Source organism: Brassica oleracea, chromosome C7 (genome assembly GCF_000695525.1).
Source record: "Brassica oleracea var. oleracea cultivar TO1000 chromosome C7, BOL, whole genome shotgun sequence".
Taxonomy (NCBI): Eukaryota; Viridiplantae; Streptophyta; class Magnoliopsida; order Brassicales; family Brassicaceae; genus Brassica; species Brassica oleracea.
The window spans coordinates 25,007,516-25,025,950 of NC_027754.1; the positions used below are offsets into that span (position 1 = coordinate 25,007,516).

Sequence of the window (18,435 nt, forward strand, 5' to 3'; positions counted from 1 at the left end):
TTTTTTTTTTTTGAAACTTAGTTGACATTTTATTAACAAAGTCGACTTTGATTAATCTATACAAAACGGCGAAAAATTCAGTAGATGTAACGGGAAATATAGTAATAATAACTATACAAAACAATAAATTGATATGTAGACCCCATCAATACACCATATCCAGAAGAGCAAATAGAAAATTTCAAGAAAGTGAAGGAAGCTAAATTAAAATTATAAAAATGTGGATATACCCACAAGATGCCGGAGGGTTTGCTTCTATAAATTGCCGTCGTCTCAGCCACCAAAATCACCACGGCACAACCAACTCTCTCTTTCTTTTTTCGACTACTTCTCATCCCTTCTTCTTACTTCATCACCATTGACGTAGTGTGACGGTGAGGTTAGTTACAAATTTTTTTCATCAAAGCAAAAACTAAGGTATCGTTTATAATGTCTATAAATTATTGTTCAAGACTATATGTTTTAGACTAGTTTGTTCATAACAAACGATAGTGTTAAATTAAGTTTCTGTAAGGCTATTATGTCGAGCTTAGTTTTATAGAATATGAAATATCATTCAGTTTAAAAGTGCGTGTCAAAAATGATCTATCGTGCAACACAAATATTTATATGACATATATTCAGGAAATGGTATAAACTTTTAGTATGTAAAAGCAGGAGAGACAAGAGAGCTGCTGAGATGGCCGAACAACAACTAGGAGTATTGAAGGCACTCGATGTCGCAAAAACGCAACTTTACCATTTTACCGCAATTGTCATTGCGGGTATGGGTTTCTTTACTGATGCCTACGATCTCTTCTGCGTCTCCTTAGTTACCAAGCTTCTTGGCCGCCTCTATTACTTCAATCCGTTGTCAGAAAAGCCTGGCTCACTTCCCCCTCATGTGGCGGCTGCGGTCAATGGTGTTGCTCTCTGTGGGACTCTTGCTGGTCAGCTATTCTTTGGATGGCTCGGTGACAAACTAGGAAGGAAAAAAGTGTATGGTATCACTTTGATCATGATGATTGTGTGCTCCGTGGCATCCGGTCTCTCCTTCGGTAACAAAGCTAAGGGTGTCATGACCACTCTTTGCTTCTTTAGGTACAATTATCGTCATATATTCTTTCGTGTTTGGTAATTTATAGATTAGTCTAAACTTTCAATATTTTACAAAAATATATTGATATATGTAAGCATATTTTGTCTAGGTTTTGGCTGGGATTCGGAATTGGAGGTGACTACCCACTTTCTGCCACCATCATGTCCGAATACGCCAACAAGAAGACTCGTGGTGCTTTCATCGCTGCCGTGTTCGCCATGCAAGGTGTTGGTATCTTGGCGGGAGGTTTTGTGGCACTTGCCGTTTCTTCCATTTTCGACAAGAAGTTCCCAGCCCCAACGTATGCAGTCAACAGAGCTCTCTCAACGCCTCCTCAGGCTGATTACATTTGGCGAATCATCGTCATGTTTGGTGCTCTACCCGCAGCCTTGACGTACTATTGGCGTATGAAGATGCCCGAAACTGCTCGTTACACAGCTTTGGTGGCAAAGAACATCAAACAAGCAACACAAGACATGTCTAAGGTCTTACAAGTAGAGCTTCAGATGGAAGAACGAGCAGAGGATATCGTACAAGATCCTAGACTTAACTATGGCTTGTTCTCCAAGGAATTTGCCAAACGCCATGGGCTTCCCCTCCTCGGATGTACCTCAACTTGGTTCTTGCTTGACATTGCATTTTACAGCCAAAACTTGTTCCAAAAAGATATTTTTTCGGCTATTGGATGGATCCCAAAGGCAGCAACCATGAACGGAATCCACGAGGTTTTCATGATCGCTAGGGCACAAACACTCATTGCACTTTGCAGTACAGTCCCCGGCTACTGGTTCACGGTTGCGTTTATTGATATCATGGGAAGATTTGCGATTCAGCTAATGGGATTCTTTATGATGACTGTCTTTATGTTTGCCATCGCCTTCCCGTACGACCACTGGATCAAACCAGACAACCGTATCGGCTTCGTTGTTATGTACTCTCTCACCTTTTTCTTTGCAAATTTTGGTCCAAACGCGACCACCTTCATTGTACCGGCTGAAATCTTCCCGGCCAGACTAAGGTCCACATGCCATGGAATATCAGCTGCAACAGGTAAGGCTGGAGCCATCGTGGGAGCTTTTGGTTTTCTATACGCGGCTCAGCCACAGGACAAGACCAAGACAGATGCAGGATATCCACCGGGCATCGGAGTGAAGAACTCTCTGATCATGCTTGGTGTCATTAACTTTGTTGGTATGCTCTTCACCTTCCTTGTCCCTGAGCCGAAAGGAAAGTCCCTTGAAGAGCTATCCGGTGAAACTGAGGTTGAGAAATGATCTGAGATGTAATATTGTTTTTGGTTTGTTTAAACTTCTTTTTCAGATTTTAATGGACTTATTCTTGGGTTCAGGATTGTATTATTTCATATTTGATAACTTAAAAAAAAAGAAACAAAATATTATCAAATTATATTATGTTTTTAAAATAAAAAGGTAAAAAAAATAAATAAATATAGTAGTAATTACAAAAAAGAAAGATTTTTAAAAAACATATTTTTAACATCGCCAGCAAAATATTAAATCCTAATCCCTAAACCTTAAAACCCTAAACCCTAAACTCTTGGATAAACCCTAAACCCTTAGATAAAGTCTAAACTCTAAAATCAAAAACACTAAACACTAAAACACTCAGAAGTTTATGATTTAGGATTTAGGGTTTAGAGTTTAGTGTTTTAGTGTTTAGTGTTTTTTTATTTAAAGTTTAGAATTTATCCAAGGGTTTAGGGTTTAGGGATTAGGATTTAGGATTTAGTGTTTTATTGACGACATTAAAAATATTTCTTTTTGTAATTACAACTATTTTTTATTTTTTACATTTTTATTTTCAGAACATAATATAACTTGACAATATTTTGTTTCCTTTTTTAAAAGATATCATATATGAAATAACACAATCCTATTGGTTAGTGCACTAAAATGAGGATGTTTATGATGTGGAGTACTTCAATTTGTTACTGCCCTGGGTGAAAATGGCTTATTCCTCTATAAACTATTTATTCCCGGCTTTTTCACACAAAAACTTTTAAGTCATGCTAAAAACCACATGAATAACGAAAAAATGACTTATTTCTCTACGAACTGGATGTTTTCAGTTTTTTCACATACGAACATTTAAATCATACTAAAAACCACATAAACAACTCTATTTTTGAATTACATACACCAACTATCGATTTTAAACTAATTCCCATAAAACCGTAAACGGTATTATTTAAACGTTAACTTAGTTTATGACATGTGCATAGTCTTAGCTTATGACAGGTGCATAGTCGGTTTAATTTCTTCTTCTTCTTCTTCAATTGGAAATAAAATTTTATTTTTCTAAATAAGAGTAAAATGATTTTTGAAGAAAAAGAAGAAGACGTAGTATTCTGTTTTTATCAATCCAAATTTAAGCGGCTCTCCACCTATCATAAACCAAATTAACGTTTAAATAACACCATTTACGGTTTTAGGAGAATTAGTTTAAAATCGATAGTTTGTATATATAATTCAAAAAATAGAATTGTTGATTTTTGGCATGGTTTAAAAGTTAGTGTATGAAATAGACGAGAACAACTAGTTCATCAAAGAATAACTTTTTTTTCGTCGTTTATGTGACTTTTGACGTGAAAAAGCCAAAAACAACTCTTTCTTAGGGAAATAAACCTTTTTTCTTGTAATCGTCAATGTCCAAATAACCTTTTTGAACACTATTTTAATGTTAAAATTTATTGCGATATCAATCCACGTGATTATTTTGACATATATTTGGAAAAAATATAAAAACAAATCAATGTCACTACAAGAAAATAAATAAATAAAATCATGAAATAGCTACAACAAATTTGGGGTTATAGTTTTGTAGCACCAAATAATCACAAAATATCCACATTTTTTTTTAAATGCACCTATTACATAGACTTTCGTGACTTAACTACGATTTATATTTTATGGAAATTCAAAAACAAAAGACATGATTAGCGACAAAACAAATTGTGGAAATCAAATCAATTATCAGCCACGAAACAATCATGAAAATATGTAAAATCGTATATTTTAAATCATAAAGTCGTAGATAAAAAAATATGTCAAAACAAAATAAAAAAAATACAACACTTATAACAAATTTCAAAAAACAAAGTCAAATTAAATCATTTTTACTGTGAACTCTAAATCTCAAACTTAATATATAAGTAGTACTAGATTTTTATCCACGGTTTGAAAGCGCGAAATTATCTTTTATTGAAAATTTTACTAACCCGACAGTTCACTAATATGTTTAGCCTTAGGCGTTCGGTTTTCGGTTCAGTTCTATTTTTTTCGATTTGTGTCAGTTTGGTTGTGATTTTCGTTTATTTAGTACTCAAGAAATATAGAAACCGTTTGGTTATTTATGAATTTGGGTTTTGTTTTGGTTTGATTATTTTGGTTTTTGGTTTGGTTCGAATAATAACTTTAGGACCTGATAAAATTTGAGTTCGATTTAGTTTTTGGTTTCCATTCTTGGATTATATTGAATAGTTCGGGTAAAAGTAAAATTTTGGATTTTGTTGGATACAATATAGGATAACTCGAATAACATTAAGTATTTTGAAAAAAACTAGTTTAAGTGATCAGTTCTATCGGGAAATTACGACAACTTTAAATATCTCGGATAAAAAGTAATAGGGTAATCCATTTTTGGGTTGTTCGGTTATAAGTAGTATTTTAGAATATTTGATTTTTAAAACTAAAGATAATTAATATTTAAAATATCTAAACTGTATTTAAGATATTCAGGTACCCATTTGGTTCTCGGTTTGGTTTCAATTTGGTTTTATTTTTCTGTTCCAGTGATATAGGAATAGGTAAGATATTTGTGAACATTGATTTGATTTTTTTTTTTAATGTTGTTTCAGTTTGGTTTTCAGTTCTCAATTTATATGCCAAGACTTAAATCTGTTTGTACAATTTGTCTTATATCTGATAAATAATTGTTTAAACTTATTTTTCATAATAGATTTATATATCAAAACTGTTATTATATAAAATTTGTTGCAAATATCCATTTAATAATTGTAAAATATTCTGATTATTTTGATGTCTATTACTATGAAGGTTTATTAGATTTCATTTATAATATATAAATAAATATATTACTACGTAAAATATATGTTGGAAATATTTAGTTATTAATGAGAATTTGGTGAGATATTCTTAATGTTGCTACATATTTTTTTAGTGTCCAAAATCTTTATTAAAATAACTAGGGGTGTGCCCGCTTCGCGCGGGATCGGTAACTTTGTTTTTGGTCTTTGTGAGACCTGTGTTAAAACGTCGTTATATTCGTCAAAATCTTAAGTCTAGTTGGGGTTAGATGTTTTGTTACTGAACTGGTGATAGTTTTTGGGTTTAGTTCAAACTGGGAAGCGCTAGTTGTTCGGACGGGAAGTTATGATTTGTTATATTGTTTCAGCATGGACTTGTTTTTGTTCGTGTGCATTGAAGTTTGGTTTTGGTGTTGGAGGAAGTCTATGCTAACTTGATATTTTTATTGGGCCATGTTATCAATTTGCGTCGTGTTTGGATTTGTATTATTAGTCCATATATTGGAAAATCAATATGAAGGTGTTCTTATTAATAGGAAACATTACGAACCTGAAAGGTAATGAATGCATTGAGCTTTGATAAAACAAAATATATAAGTGGGTGTAGGAGTATTAAGAGAAACGTGTGACGACACCGTATGCTGCTAGCTTGCTATGAAACTGGTACTCAAATCAAGCTTACTTGCATTGCAAGTGTAGAAGATGAAGGCCAAAAAATTTCCCGTTATTATCAACATATATCATGTTGAAGCCTACAGATTCAAAGTGTGTTAACGGAGGTTCTTGACGTGAGTTTGGAGAAAGATGATGTGGTACCTCTAGGAAAAATGAGTAGCAATAGGTTGAGAAAATATATAGATAGATGTTGCAGAGAGTGAAAGAGAGAGTAATGTCTAGTATGTGTCGTTCTAAACAAATCTGGAGTCATCGTATCACTAACTAAATAGAGTTAGGCTACTAAGAGACTTGGTTACAACTTACAACTGATGTCTACTACAGTTGTTTTTTTTGTATTAGGTGATTGTCACTTTCACTAACAATGACCAAAAAATAATGTAAATGAAATTGTCAATCTCATTCTCATAGCATTTGGATTTTGGATACTGGATAGAGTGGGATATTGAAAAATATGTAATATTAAAAACTCAAAATGTTCACCTGAGTAAAAGAACCAGAAGTCAGAGAAATCCTTAATTAGATGGTGGACTAAATGTCCTAACCCTCATTCGGAAAACATAAAATGATGACCTCTTGGATGGGTTCCCTGGTGATGACCTCTGTTGTTCATCTACATTCTCACTATTCTCACTGATGAATTCCAGCTGGTCAGTGTCTGATGTTGGTGCACAACATTTGCAGGTACAATCTTCTCATCTACAGCTCTAGGAGATTACTGCGCGTTGATGAGGAATCACCAACATGGTACTTGCAAAAAGCACAACTTGGTCCATGCATATGATCAACAGGATTGTAGCCCCCACCTTGACGACAAATAATATAACTTGACAACACCTACATCACTTATGTGTTACACCATGGAACACTTGGCACATGAGATGTAGCACTATCAGTTTGTAGTTTCAGTAAAAACAACTTTGACTTTGCATAGAAACTCAATAGTCTGCGTGTACACGGGTTTAATGTCCCAAGTATGAAGAAACTTGAGTAGATGATAAATAAGAAAACGTACTTGTGATGGTGACTCTAGAACGTGGATGTTCAACTCTGCAACTGAGACGTCTCCAGTTTCTTTACACCGTCATAGGCCGTCCCACTTGAAGAGTCATTGCCTGTTGTGGCTGTCAACCTGGATCTGGGATGTAAGCAGAACATGAGAAACAGATAAAGATTTAGAGAAACGGTTCATTTATATGCATTACAATCAAGGTCCTTACTCATCAAATAACTAGGGGAGCTGTTTAATCCAGGAACCAAGGTAAGGATTTTAAGTAAGATCATTGAGTAAGATCATTGAGTAAGATCATTGAGTGGTCATGGTCCAATAGACAAGCAAGCGTAGTTCGGATCAATGGAGGACCGATGAGCTAACAAGCTCTGTGGATGTGGCAAAGGTGTGATTTAGCATTAACTTGCATAGATCTAGATAGAATGGCTTAGGGGAATGGAACCTCGGAATTGTATGACTTGGTTTGGGATTAGAATTGACCTCTAGGCTAGTGGGTAGTTGAGAAACTAACCAAGGCTAAGGTGATTCGACCTATCAAGTGTTAGATTGGTTTTAGACCAATGGTTAGTTAGAGAATATTCCGCTGCGTATATGTTGAAAGGATCTAAGCTATGAATGACTAAGGAAGTCTTTAGCTAAGGTCTAAGATAGCCCACGCCTAAGGGTGATATATTAAATGAAGGGCAAAAATTTAAGAGGTTCGGCCAGGAAGTGGACCGAGCGACTAAGACTTCGACCGCGGCCTAGACGGCCGGATCGGGGTGTTACAAGTACCAACATTTGAGTAATTTTCAGAAAATGTATATTGTTCTAGTCATATCAAAACTTTTCTACACTAATTGAGTAATTGTCTCTTTAAGGTATCTCAGAGCATAGAAACCCCCAAAAGGTGATTTACTGTAAAAGGTCTCAGGACTAGTCTGTGAACATGGATGTGTTAATTTAACTTTGAAGCATTTGAGGATTGAATAAAATCTCAACTGCTGCAAAGTTATGTTGATAATTGCGGGTAAATATCCGTTTGTCATAGTGTTAAAATAACTTTGCAGCATTTGAGAGTTGAGTAAATCTTTTGCCAACCACTCAACTAAGGACTTCCAGAACTATACCAAATTGTGGAAAATATTTCGTTGATTCCCTGTATTGTATTGTTAATACATAACACCTTATTCAAACAAGAAGCTCTTTAATACTTTATGATTTGTTCACACAAGAAGATAAACAACAAATTTTACAGAAAATCAAATGGACGAAATAACTATAGCATTTGGTTCGTATCTAAGGAGACTTCAGTTTCTTCCGGAAGTAGAAACCCCAGACGAGGCCGTCTCATCATTTACATTTTCACCTGAAAGCTCTTCAAGAGACTTGCCTTTAGATTCAGGTACTAAAAACGTCATGAGCATACCAACAAAGTTTATAACACCAAGCATCATCAACGAATTCTTGACACCAATACCCGGTGGATAACCTGCGTCTGTCTTGGTCTTGTCCTTTGACTGAGCTGCGTATAAGAAGCCAAACGCGCCCACAATAGCTCCCGCCTTTCCTGCTGCGGCTGATATTCCATGACATGTGGATCTCAACCTAGCTGGGAAGATCTCAGCTGGAACAACAAATGTAGTTGCATTTGGACCGAAATTTGCAAAGAAGAAAGTTAGGGAGTAAATAATGACAAATCCGATGCGATTGTCGGGTTTGATCCAATGATCATAAGGGAAAGCTATAGCGAACATGAACACGGTCATAAAGAAGAATCCCATTAGTTGGATTGCAAATCTTCCCATGATGTCAATAAACGCAACCGTGAACCAGTACCCTGGGACGGTACTGCATAGCGCAATGAGGGTCTGCGCCCTACCGATCTTGTAAACCTCGTGGATGGCATTCATCGTAGCCGCACCTGGGATCCATCCAATGGCAGAAAATATATCTTTTTGAAATAAGTTTTGACTGTAAAATGCAATGTCAAGCAAAAACCAAGTGGAAGTAGTTCCAAGGAGATGAAGTCCATGACGTCTAAGGAATTCCTTGGAGAACAAGCCGTAGTTAAGCCTGGGATTTTGAGCAACCCTTTCAGCAACTTCTTCCTCAGCTTCTAGATCCACCTGCAAGACTTTAGACATGTCTTGTGTAGCTTGTTTAATGTTTTTAGCAACCAAAGCAGTGTAACGAGCAGTTTCGGGCATCTTCATTCGCCAATAATAGGTCATACCGGCGGGGAGAGCACCCACCATAAGAATGATACGCCATAAGTAATCAGCTTGAGGTACGGTCGAGCCAACAGGGTCTACACTGTAGATAGGTGATGGGAATTGATGATCAAAAATGCTCGAGAATATTAGTGCAACGATGCCTCCAGCCATGATCCCAAATCCTTGCATAGCAAACACGGCCGCGATGAACGCACCACGAGTCTTCTTGTTTGCATACTCAGACATGATCGTTGCTGAGAGTGGATAGTCACCTCCAATACCAACTCCAAGCCAAAACCTTTTTTCCAAAGTTGCCAAAAATGCACAATTCACATCAATACAATTGTTTTGCTGTCTCAAAAAACACTAATTGTCTTCATACGACATTTATTTCGTTTCATTATAACATTTTTTTTCAAATGAATTTAGATATAAATAAAAACGTTTACACTCGAGTGTGTTTGAAATTTATATATAACTATATTTTAATAAATAATAATACATCATATTATAATGTCTGTTAAAACTATTATTAACTTTTTTTTTTTGGCAACCACTATTTTTAACTTATCAATACAATATCCATACTTAAAAGGAAAAAGTGATCCGATTTCCCCATTTATTTACTAGACAAACTGGTATGAACTAAATTGAAATTTCAAAAAGAAATTGCAAAATGAAAATAAATATTTACAGTTCTTTTTTTGTAAATCAGATGGATATATAATTTAAAGAATCCATAAGGTTTTTTAGTTATAGCTAAATTATTTAAAAGGTACCTGAAAAAGCAAAGAGTGGTCATGACACCTTTGGGACTATTTCCAAATGAAAGACCGGATGCGACAGAGCAAACGACCATCATAATCAAAGTGATTCCATAAACTTTTTTCCGGCCTAGTTTGTCTCCAAGCCACCCAAAGAAAAGTTGACCCATAAGTGTCCCACATAGAGCCACACCATTGACTGCGGCCGCCACTTCTGGTGGCAGTGTTCCCGGCTTAGCTGCTCCGTTCTTGTGGTAGTAGATGCGGCCTAACAGCTTTGTGACCAATGAGATACAAAAAAGATCGTAGGCATCGGTGAAGAAACCCATTCCGGCGATAACAATAGCCGTGAAATGGTACAGCTGTGTCTTAGCTACATCGAGTGCTTTGAGCACTCCTAGCTGCTGATTATCAGCCATTTGCCTTCTTCTAGATTATCTACAAAGGCAAAAAACAAACATTACAGTGAATATATATACATATATTAATATATATTGCACGTTCCATTAGAAGACAGAGGATTTAACGTTTGTGGCATAAGAATTGACGATAATCCAGTTGAAACGTCTCTAGATATTTTAATGTTTATGTTTTCTAAGATCTGATTTGTTTTTTTTTGTAACTCGGTGGTGAAAACCCGACTTATCGGGGGAGGCCAGATGACAAACCATGTAAAATACCCCATGTTTCCACACTTGTGCAGTGGCAGTTTTCGAACTCGGTGAGCTTAGCGCTTTTTCAATCGGTTGTGCCACCCGACCACGTCCATGTGAGCTCTAATAAAGATCTGATTTGTTCTGTACGAACTCGACAATCCATCTACTTGATCGTAGACTTTAGTAAGAGTAATTTGAGCATGGACTTACGGAAAAGTAGTTTGAGCGCCAGAACACTTAGTGGTAAACTTGTAAAAATTATATACAGAAAAAGAAAATCCACAACACTCGTGAAATCAACTAACCTTTATGCTTCTGATGAGGCTCCTGTGGTTGTCGGGTTTTAAGAGCGACTGAAGAAAGATATGCTTAGAACTTTTGAGGTAAATGCGAATGCTACTTATAGACCAAATTACATCTCAAAGTCAACGTAGGTAACTACATATCAGAATCTAAAGAAGCATATACTCCATCTTAATTGTGTTTAATAAACTGTATTACAATAAAAGCCTCAATAATACGTAATGATAATGAAACTATTCTCGTATGAACTAAGCCGCTTCAATCGTTTACTATATATATATGTCATAGTCAGCATATATATTATGATATAATGATATAGTTTTATCACCGATTACTGCATTGTTTTTTTTATGGTATGATAAATATTCTTAAATTCATGATATATATAGATATCTTGTATGTATATCTTTCTTGTTTGTTTTTTATAAATTATAATAAGAATCTCAATAATACGTTATACTAATGAAACTACTCTCGTATCAATACTATTAAATTAGAATTATGACCCATTGATATATGTTGTGTCCAACTATTTAATCAACTAATTATATCAGTGTTATTAATGATTAGTATCCCCTATAAGATTTATATCGACGTGGTTGTGTTGACCATACATATTAAGGTATAATTTGTTACATGAGGACCACAAGTTTCAACAATATATGTTCACATTATATTAGTTATATGTTAATTTGTCAATGGACCTACGTAGATTAAGGACTTCGCATAATTTAAGACAATTATATGCTAATAAAAATACTTTGTCCCCACCAACAGCTAATTCCAGCAGGTAAACATCCCCAAACTACAAGCAAATAGAATGTGACAATAATGATCCATAGTAACTATATAATTCTAGAAAAGAGAATTGTATATAGCATGTACCAACCATACAACTTGTGCATGATCATATGGTTGACGCGGTAATCGCTGCGGCCCTGTGGGTGTGATTGGAGTTGAATACACAAATCTAAACCTTTGGTATCAGTTAAATGTTTAGAAGTATGATAAGCGTTAGAATAAAATGTATGAAAAAAAAAAGATATGGAAAAATACTACTCACTCCGTTTCAAAAAGATACATATTTTAAATTTTTCACGCATATTAAAAAAACACATTAAAACTTGACTGTAAATGCATTTTTTTTTGTGAATACCAATTTTCCATAACTTTTAGCCAATAGAAATCCAATAAAGATCATTGACTTTTTTGAAATTTACAATTTGTCATTAAATATTACAAAGAAAAAGTAAAAAATGTATTTTTTTGAAACAATTTTTTTTTAGAACGTGGATCTTTACGAAAAATGGAGGGAGTATGATTTATCAAATCAAAAAGAATAAAATGATAAGCGTTGTCCGGAAACGAGAATAAAAAGACTAGTACATTAACTTAGGGGGTGATTGGTAGTTGCTGTAGGTGCTGTCCACAGCTCTATTTATTTATACATCACCAAATTCAGAGCAATCAAGCTTTAAATTTTTTTTTGAAACCACAACTCTTGAAATAACCTACAGCTGTACAAGTGCTCTGCAGAGCCAAATATCCAAAGCAATTTTTTAGTGCTTTTCATAAAATTCTACAGCACTAAAATCTAAAGTCACAGCAAAAAGTCTACAGATTTTTTTCTACAGCAAAAAATTTAATGTTACAGCCATTACCAATCGAAACATTAGTACCGATGAAAGAAGTGAATTGTCATCTTTCCATAAAGTTGATATACTTATTAAAAACTTAAAAGCCCAGTCCAGAACAATCATTGTTGATTGGTAGAAATTGGGCTTTTTTGTTTATATAACTAAGTTAAATAATTTTTTTATTTATTGTAACTACTAGGTGTTTTCCTAAATTTTTTTTTAAATCTAACTTATATTTAAAAATAAATTTTATTAAATATTATAGATTTTACTATTTTCTTACTAATATTTAATATAGATTTGATATATATTAAATCAATTTGTATAAAACTAACAACAATAATATAAAATTGTATAATTATCAAATATTTAACATAAAAAATATTTATAAAATTTGTAGATATATAAGACTAATGATCTTAGAATTAGATATTTAAATTTTTAAAAAATTGTGGAAATTTTGGAAAGCTTTAGTAATACAAATTGTATAAGTATACAAAATAATAATATTTCAAAATTTGAAATGTTATATATGAATATATTTATTTTACAGATGATGTATGAGCTATTACCATATTTAAGAAAAAAATTACAAAAAATAAATATCAATATTAAATGTAATATATGAATTATTATCATATTCTAATAAGTTTGTCAAAAATATAAATCAACATTAAATGAAATTATCCATGTCATATTTTTTCGGAAGCCATGTCATCAATTTCAGTAGCCATGTCATATTTGTTTTGTGAAATTGATTGTAGAAAATACATGAGGCAAAATCACTTCGCAAATATAGTTTAGGGGATATCATTTATTAAAACTTATGAGCTTTAATAAGTTAGCTCAATTTGGCTTCAACAAAGATGAGATGAAAAATTGAGAGTTCATTTAACTAGAGCTAGGTTTGCAGGTCAACCCGCCAATCTGCGGGTCGATTCGTTTTTTTTTTTACTAAAAATTCTGATCCGCATGATCCGCAAAAAAAAAATGATATACCCACACTCGCCTCGCTGAGATTCGTGGATAATCCGTGGGACCTGCAGGTAATATTACATTTAATAAAATAATTATTTTTATTATAAATTAATTAGTTTTATAAAAATGATATAAATTATATATTTATATTTAAAATTATATAATTTTTAAAAATATTTTCTATATTTTTATGAATTTTTTTTTTTTACAAAATTTTGTTTTTTTATTAATTTTGCAGGTTGACGGGTATCCGCGACTCAAATTTAGTCAATCCGCATCCGCCCCGCTTAAAATTGAGTCAATCCACACCTGCACCGCATGTTAAATTTTTTTAATCGGTCGACCCATACCCTCCCCGCGGCAGGTCAAACGGGGCAGGACCGGCCGATAATGACTCAGATTCCCAGCACCACATTTAACCAAGCATAATAAACAAGCTTAGAAGGGAGTTGCTTGATATCAAAAATGATACCAAAGATCTCCTTGATTTAATGCTTGTTGTTGATTATTCAACAAGCCTTAAAACAGTCGGAGCACACTCCAAAATTGGTAATTCAAGAGTTGATGTCATGAGGATTCCCGATCGAACTACTAGAGCCTCCGCCCACAAGAAAGGAGTAAACAATATATGTGTTCCCTCTCGGGATCGGTGACTTGACGACTTTGTGAAGATCCAAGCAAGTCATGCTTTGTTTGAGATTTCGTCCGAGATGAATATGTGTTGCATGTGATGTTTGGGTCTCGAATATCCACTTGTTATTGGTGATTATATTTACGAGGTACATGTATTTGATCTGTCGACTCTAACCCTTGTGTTTGAATCCATTCTCTAGCTAACCCTAATCATTTTGTAACCACTTCAACAGAGGATAGGCTACGGTTTCCAAGGATCAATCTATTTTAGGCCCGTTCGGATAGACCAACAAAGCTTTGGGAGAATAAAAGTCGTTATACCAGATGGTGGTAGGCAAACCAGCTTGATTGAATAATTGAATAATCTTGAAACCCAAACCTCTTTCTACCGTTGGTTTTGCTAGATTATCCCATGAAAGCCATTATTTTTTTTCATCTGAGATGTCCCACCAAAATATAGTGAGAACTGATTGTATTCTCTTCCACAAACTGATAGGGAGTTCGAAACAAGACATAGTGTAGACATGAAAATTTTCCTGATTTACGTATCGTCAATTTTCCTGCTTTGGATAAAAATTGAGTTGGCCAGCTAGCAGCAGTTGTCGTATCTTGTCCACTAAAGAAGTAAATAGGTCTTTTTTCTTCTTCTGGAATACTCTATAAATCCAAGTACTTGCCCACTCTCCTTCTTTTGAAATACCAAATATTCTCTTTGATGATTCATTTATATCCAATGGGGTCTTCTTAGAGAAAGTGATGGAAGACTTGGCGTTATTTATCTTTTGTCTTGGCACTTATTCATACTCCAGGAAGATCTTCATTAATGTATGACAATTCTTTGGAGAGGTGTGGCAAAAAAACATCATGCCATCTGGAAAAAAAGGAGATGGTTCACTCTAGGACTGCTTCTTACTATTCTTATTCTCTGAAGTGATCCATCTCTTTCAGCGTTTCTCCACGTCAATATCACGGTAAGGTTTTACTTATCCATAAACTGCTTCATTAAATAGGATAGGAGACTGTTCTAATTCATTTCATAATCCATTAGCATGAAATCCTAGTCACCGTAGAACTGGTGTAATGATCCTCAGTCATTATTATGCTCATAGGCTTTAGACATATCTGTTTTCATTGCCGCTGGACATTTCTCTTGAGCTGAGGATGTCTTAAGGTGTTGTAGAACCTCATGTGTAATTAACATGTTTTCTGATATGGCTCTTCCAAGGATAAAAACTGATTCTTTTTCAGAGATAACAGTCTCTAATACTGGTTTCAGACGTAGGTAGAGGAGTTTCAAAATAACCTTATACCAAACATTGCACAATGCTATATGACGATAGTCTGTCACTTTTTGCATCTAGCCTCTCAGAAATTAACCTGAAGTGTGTTGCATTCATTGATGGTGATAGAATTCCGGAGAAAAAAAAGGTATAAATATCCTTGACCATTGTTAGGCCTATCACTTCCCAATTTGACTGGAAAAAAGTTGTTGAGAAACCACCAAACCATGGTGCCTTATCTGCATGAATTGTAAAGAGGACATCTCTGATTTTTAGAGGAGTGGGATCCCTGATAACAGATTCAATACACTTATGTGACACACTCCTCTGTTTCCGTATTTTTCTTCGGCTTTATAAGACTTTAGCTGATTTACATTGATCGCACGGACCCCTGCCTAATCTGTAATTGGGTTAGTCATGAATTCATCTAACTGAACCCGAAGCTCTTCAGTGACCTTAATGCTCCTTTCCTGATTCATTTGCAGATGGCTCTTCGACATTGGGTTAAACATGCTCCCACTTATAGGTGAGGAAACATTTTCCAAGTCTCTGTAATATTCTTTTTAACTTCCAGATTTCCTCTTAGCCTTTTGTTTTATCTGAAAATATGGTGTTCCTTTTTTGTATCCAGGAAGGAGAGGATAGACCTATGATCAGAACCTTCATACATGAGGTATTGGCTCTTTCATGTGGGGAAGAGTTCTTACCATTGTTATTGCTAATAGCCATTTAAGACTGATATTTTACCAGGTGTGCATTTCTTTTTCCCCTCCATGATAAATAACTACCAAAGTGTATTAGATCAAATAAATCGTTTTGGGACATAAAAGTTCTAAAAACACAAAAGGGGCCTTCTGCTCTGTCTGGTCCTTCCACCTTTCACTTTTATCCACTATCTCATTTGAAGTCCTCCTTTAGAAACCAAGAACCTTTTGTAATAGGATTTAAGTCTTACAATTTATTCCATAATGCTAGCCTTTTAGAATTATCAGGTTTCCCATAAACATAGGCTGTACAGAAATATATTCGTCTACTCGAGATTGTAGTATCAATGTATTTACGTGATAAATTTTAATCGACTGACGACTGCAGGATCGAAGTCCGCGAGTTTGCCTTGTAACATGATGGTATCACCAAACGTATGACTTTAAATCATGTATAGTGAGAAATTTTTTTTTTTTTTTTTGTCAGGTTATAGTGAGAAATTCAAATCACCCTATCCAACAATATTGATTTTTTACCTTGTTCTATAGAACGATAAGACAAAATAGATTCAAAACTAAAAGACTGAAGAATATAATGAAAAAATAGAATAAATGATTAATTGTTTGAAAAACTAATGGAATTTTATGTAATTTTGTTGTGAAAGTAATGGAAAAGTCTATCTTTATTCATAACATAGAGGTTACACCGTCATAGATAAATAAAAAGATTACAAATCATAATCTCTTGGTTATGAGACATCTACAATCTGGTTCATAACATTCATCCTTGGATGCCATAACCATTTAGAGTTTGTAATGTGCTTTAATGTTCTCTCATTAAAACCTTACCAGGAAAACTCAATTGGGACAAAACCATGGTGAAAGAAAAAGAGTACAACACACATTATTCCCCCCCGATTTGGACATTACTGAAGGTCCCTTTGACCTCTCCAATTTTCTGCAATCTGTGGGTGATGAAGATCTTGGACAGAATATGCTTCGTCCTCGAACATGATAGTTGGTTCTTCTTTACCATCGGCCATGCCACAATCTGATCGAACATATTGAGTCATCGACCTCAAATACACACACACGAAATCTTGGATGATGTTGCTGTGATATGCGTGTACCACCATGTGTAAAACATAACCTGTCTGAAAACAAATCAACAAAACCAAATAACCCCTCTTTGGACTGGTTAGTATAAAATAAACCACAATCAAAGGCTTCTTCATCGTCCTTCTTATGGACTAATCAGATCAGTGTCTAAAACAAGACTTCTGCATCGTCCATCTCAGGACTAAATGGGCTTCTTTATCGTCCACCTTTGGACTGAATGGATTAGTGTCCAAAACAAGTGATCTCACGCTCATGTACTAGATAATGGGTGAGAGTGGTTCATATTAAATCTCTTGAGTACCATTTTCTGTGTATACTATTTGATGCACAAGGATTTCATTGTTAATGTACTCAAGCTGTAATCCCAAACAAAACTTTGTTTTCCAAGATCTTTCATCTCAAACTCTTTCTTGAGATATTCAACTGTTTGGGAAATTGTATCCAGAGGTTCCTAGGATATCCAGATCATATACTTTGACGATTATCAATATTGTTCTCGAGAACTTGCTGTACTTTCAGCTCAATACCCTCTAGTACTTTCATTATCCAGTGGACCATATAAATATGCAGTCACTACATCAACTTGCTGCAAGTCTAATTTTCTCTCTTATATAGCCAGACTTATGAGAAATCTAAAAGTAGTTGCATCCACCACCACATGGGAGTATGTCTCCTCATAATCTATTACTGGTATTTGTGAGAATCCTTGTGCAACATCAGCTTTATATCTAACGATTTCTATTCCTCACAATACCCATTTATATCCACTTTTATATCTAACGATTTCTATTCCTCACAATACCCATTTATATCCACTGGTTTTAACATCATATGGCGTCTTAATCATAAGGCCAAATACGTCTTTCTTCCTTCAACTATTTAACCCCACGTTTCCATTCAATCCAATCTGTTCTACGAGTGCGCACTCTTATATTGACGTGGGTTCATGATCCTCGCTTATATTCATAAATTCAAGTGCTACCTTGTATGCAAATAAATCATCTTATGTCGACATTCCTTATTGGTTCCATTATGTTCCAGACATGATATAATCGATTGAGATTCATTATTATCAGGACCTTTAATACTTTGCAGCTTGGCGTCCCAACCTACATTGTTTAGTACTTGTACCTTAGAGCCGGCCGGCCTTATCTCCATGTATGGGATGGTTTCCTTAGTAACCTCGGATTTGGATTTTAATTATCATTCCCTGCACCTTTCTTTTGTTTCCGAGGATTCTTATATTTTGGAACCTATTTGGTCTACAACGTTTATTACGTTGTCTAGACTCTGTAACAACTTGACTGTGTCTCTTCTTGGACATCAAATTCATTG

General features: G+C 34.7%; 2 protein-coding genes and 1 long non-coding RNA gene across 7 annotated transcripts; 2 read left to right on the top strand and 1 right to left on the bottom strand.

The window, feature by feature from the left end:
• The first annotated feature begins 290 nt into the window (after nt 1-290).
• Nucleotides 291-2,415, top strand: LOC106304107 (probable inorganic phosphate transporter 1-3). 3 transcript variants are annotated; one of them, XM_013740495.1, is made up of 3 exons: nt 291-379; nt 658-1,080; nt 1,188-2,415. In XM_013740495.1, the coding sequence occupies exons 2-3, from the start codon at nt 680-682 to the stop codon at nt 2,350-2,352; spliced, it is 1,566 nt and encodes a 521-aa protein (XP_013595949.1). In that variant the 5' UTR covers nt 291-379; nt 658-679; the 3' UTR covers nt 2,353-2,415. The 3 variants fall into 3 exon arrangements, with proteins under 3 accessions (XP_013595949.1, XP_013595951.1, XP_013595950.1); XM_013740497.1 differs by having other exon boundaries at nt 293-374; XM_013740496.1 differs by having other exon boundaries at nt 296-417.
• A 5,582-nt stretch (nt 2,416-7,997) lies between these two features.
• On the bottom strand, nt 7,998-10,977 carry LOC106303544 (probable inorganic phosphate transporter 1-3). 2 transcript variants are annotated; one of them, XM_013739803.1, is made up of 3 exons: nt 10,752-10,977; nt 9,806-10,228; nt 7,998-9,324 (listed from the first exon to the last, which is right to left on the bottom strand). In XM_013739803.1, exons 2-3 carry the CDS (start codon nt 10,207-10,209, stop codon nt 8,121-8,123), a joined length of 1,608 nt encoding a protein of 535 aa, XP_013595257.1. In that variant the 5' UTR covers nt 10,210-10,228; nt 10,752-10,977; the 3' UTR covers nt 7,998-8,120. The 2 variants fall into 2 exon arrangements, with proteins under 2 accessions (XP_013595257.1, XP_013595258.1); XM_013739804.1 differs by having other exon boundaries at nt 10,459-10,977.
• Nucleotides 10,978-14,767: 3,790 nt separating this feature from the next.
• Nucleotides 14,768-16,487, top strand: LOC106305062. 2 transcript variants are annotated; one of them, XR_001262906.1, is made up of 4 exons: nt 14,768-14,968; nt 15,763-15,803; nt 15,909-16,027; nt 16,370-16,487. It is a non-coding gene; the product is annotated as an uncharacterized LOC106305062 (long non-coding RNA). The 2 variants fall into 2 exon arrangements; XR_001262905.1 differs by lacking the exon at nt 16,370-16,487 and having other exon boundaries at nt 15,909-16,315.
• Nucleotides 16,488-18,435: the final 1,948 nt, after the last annotated feature.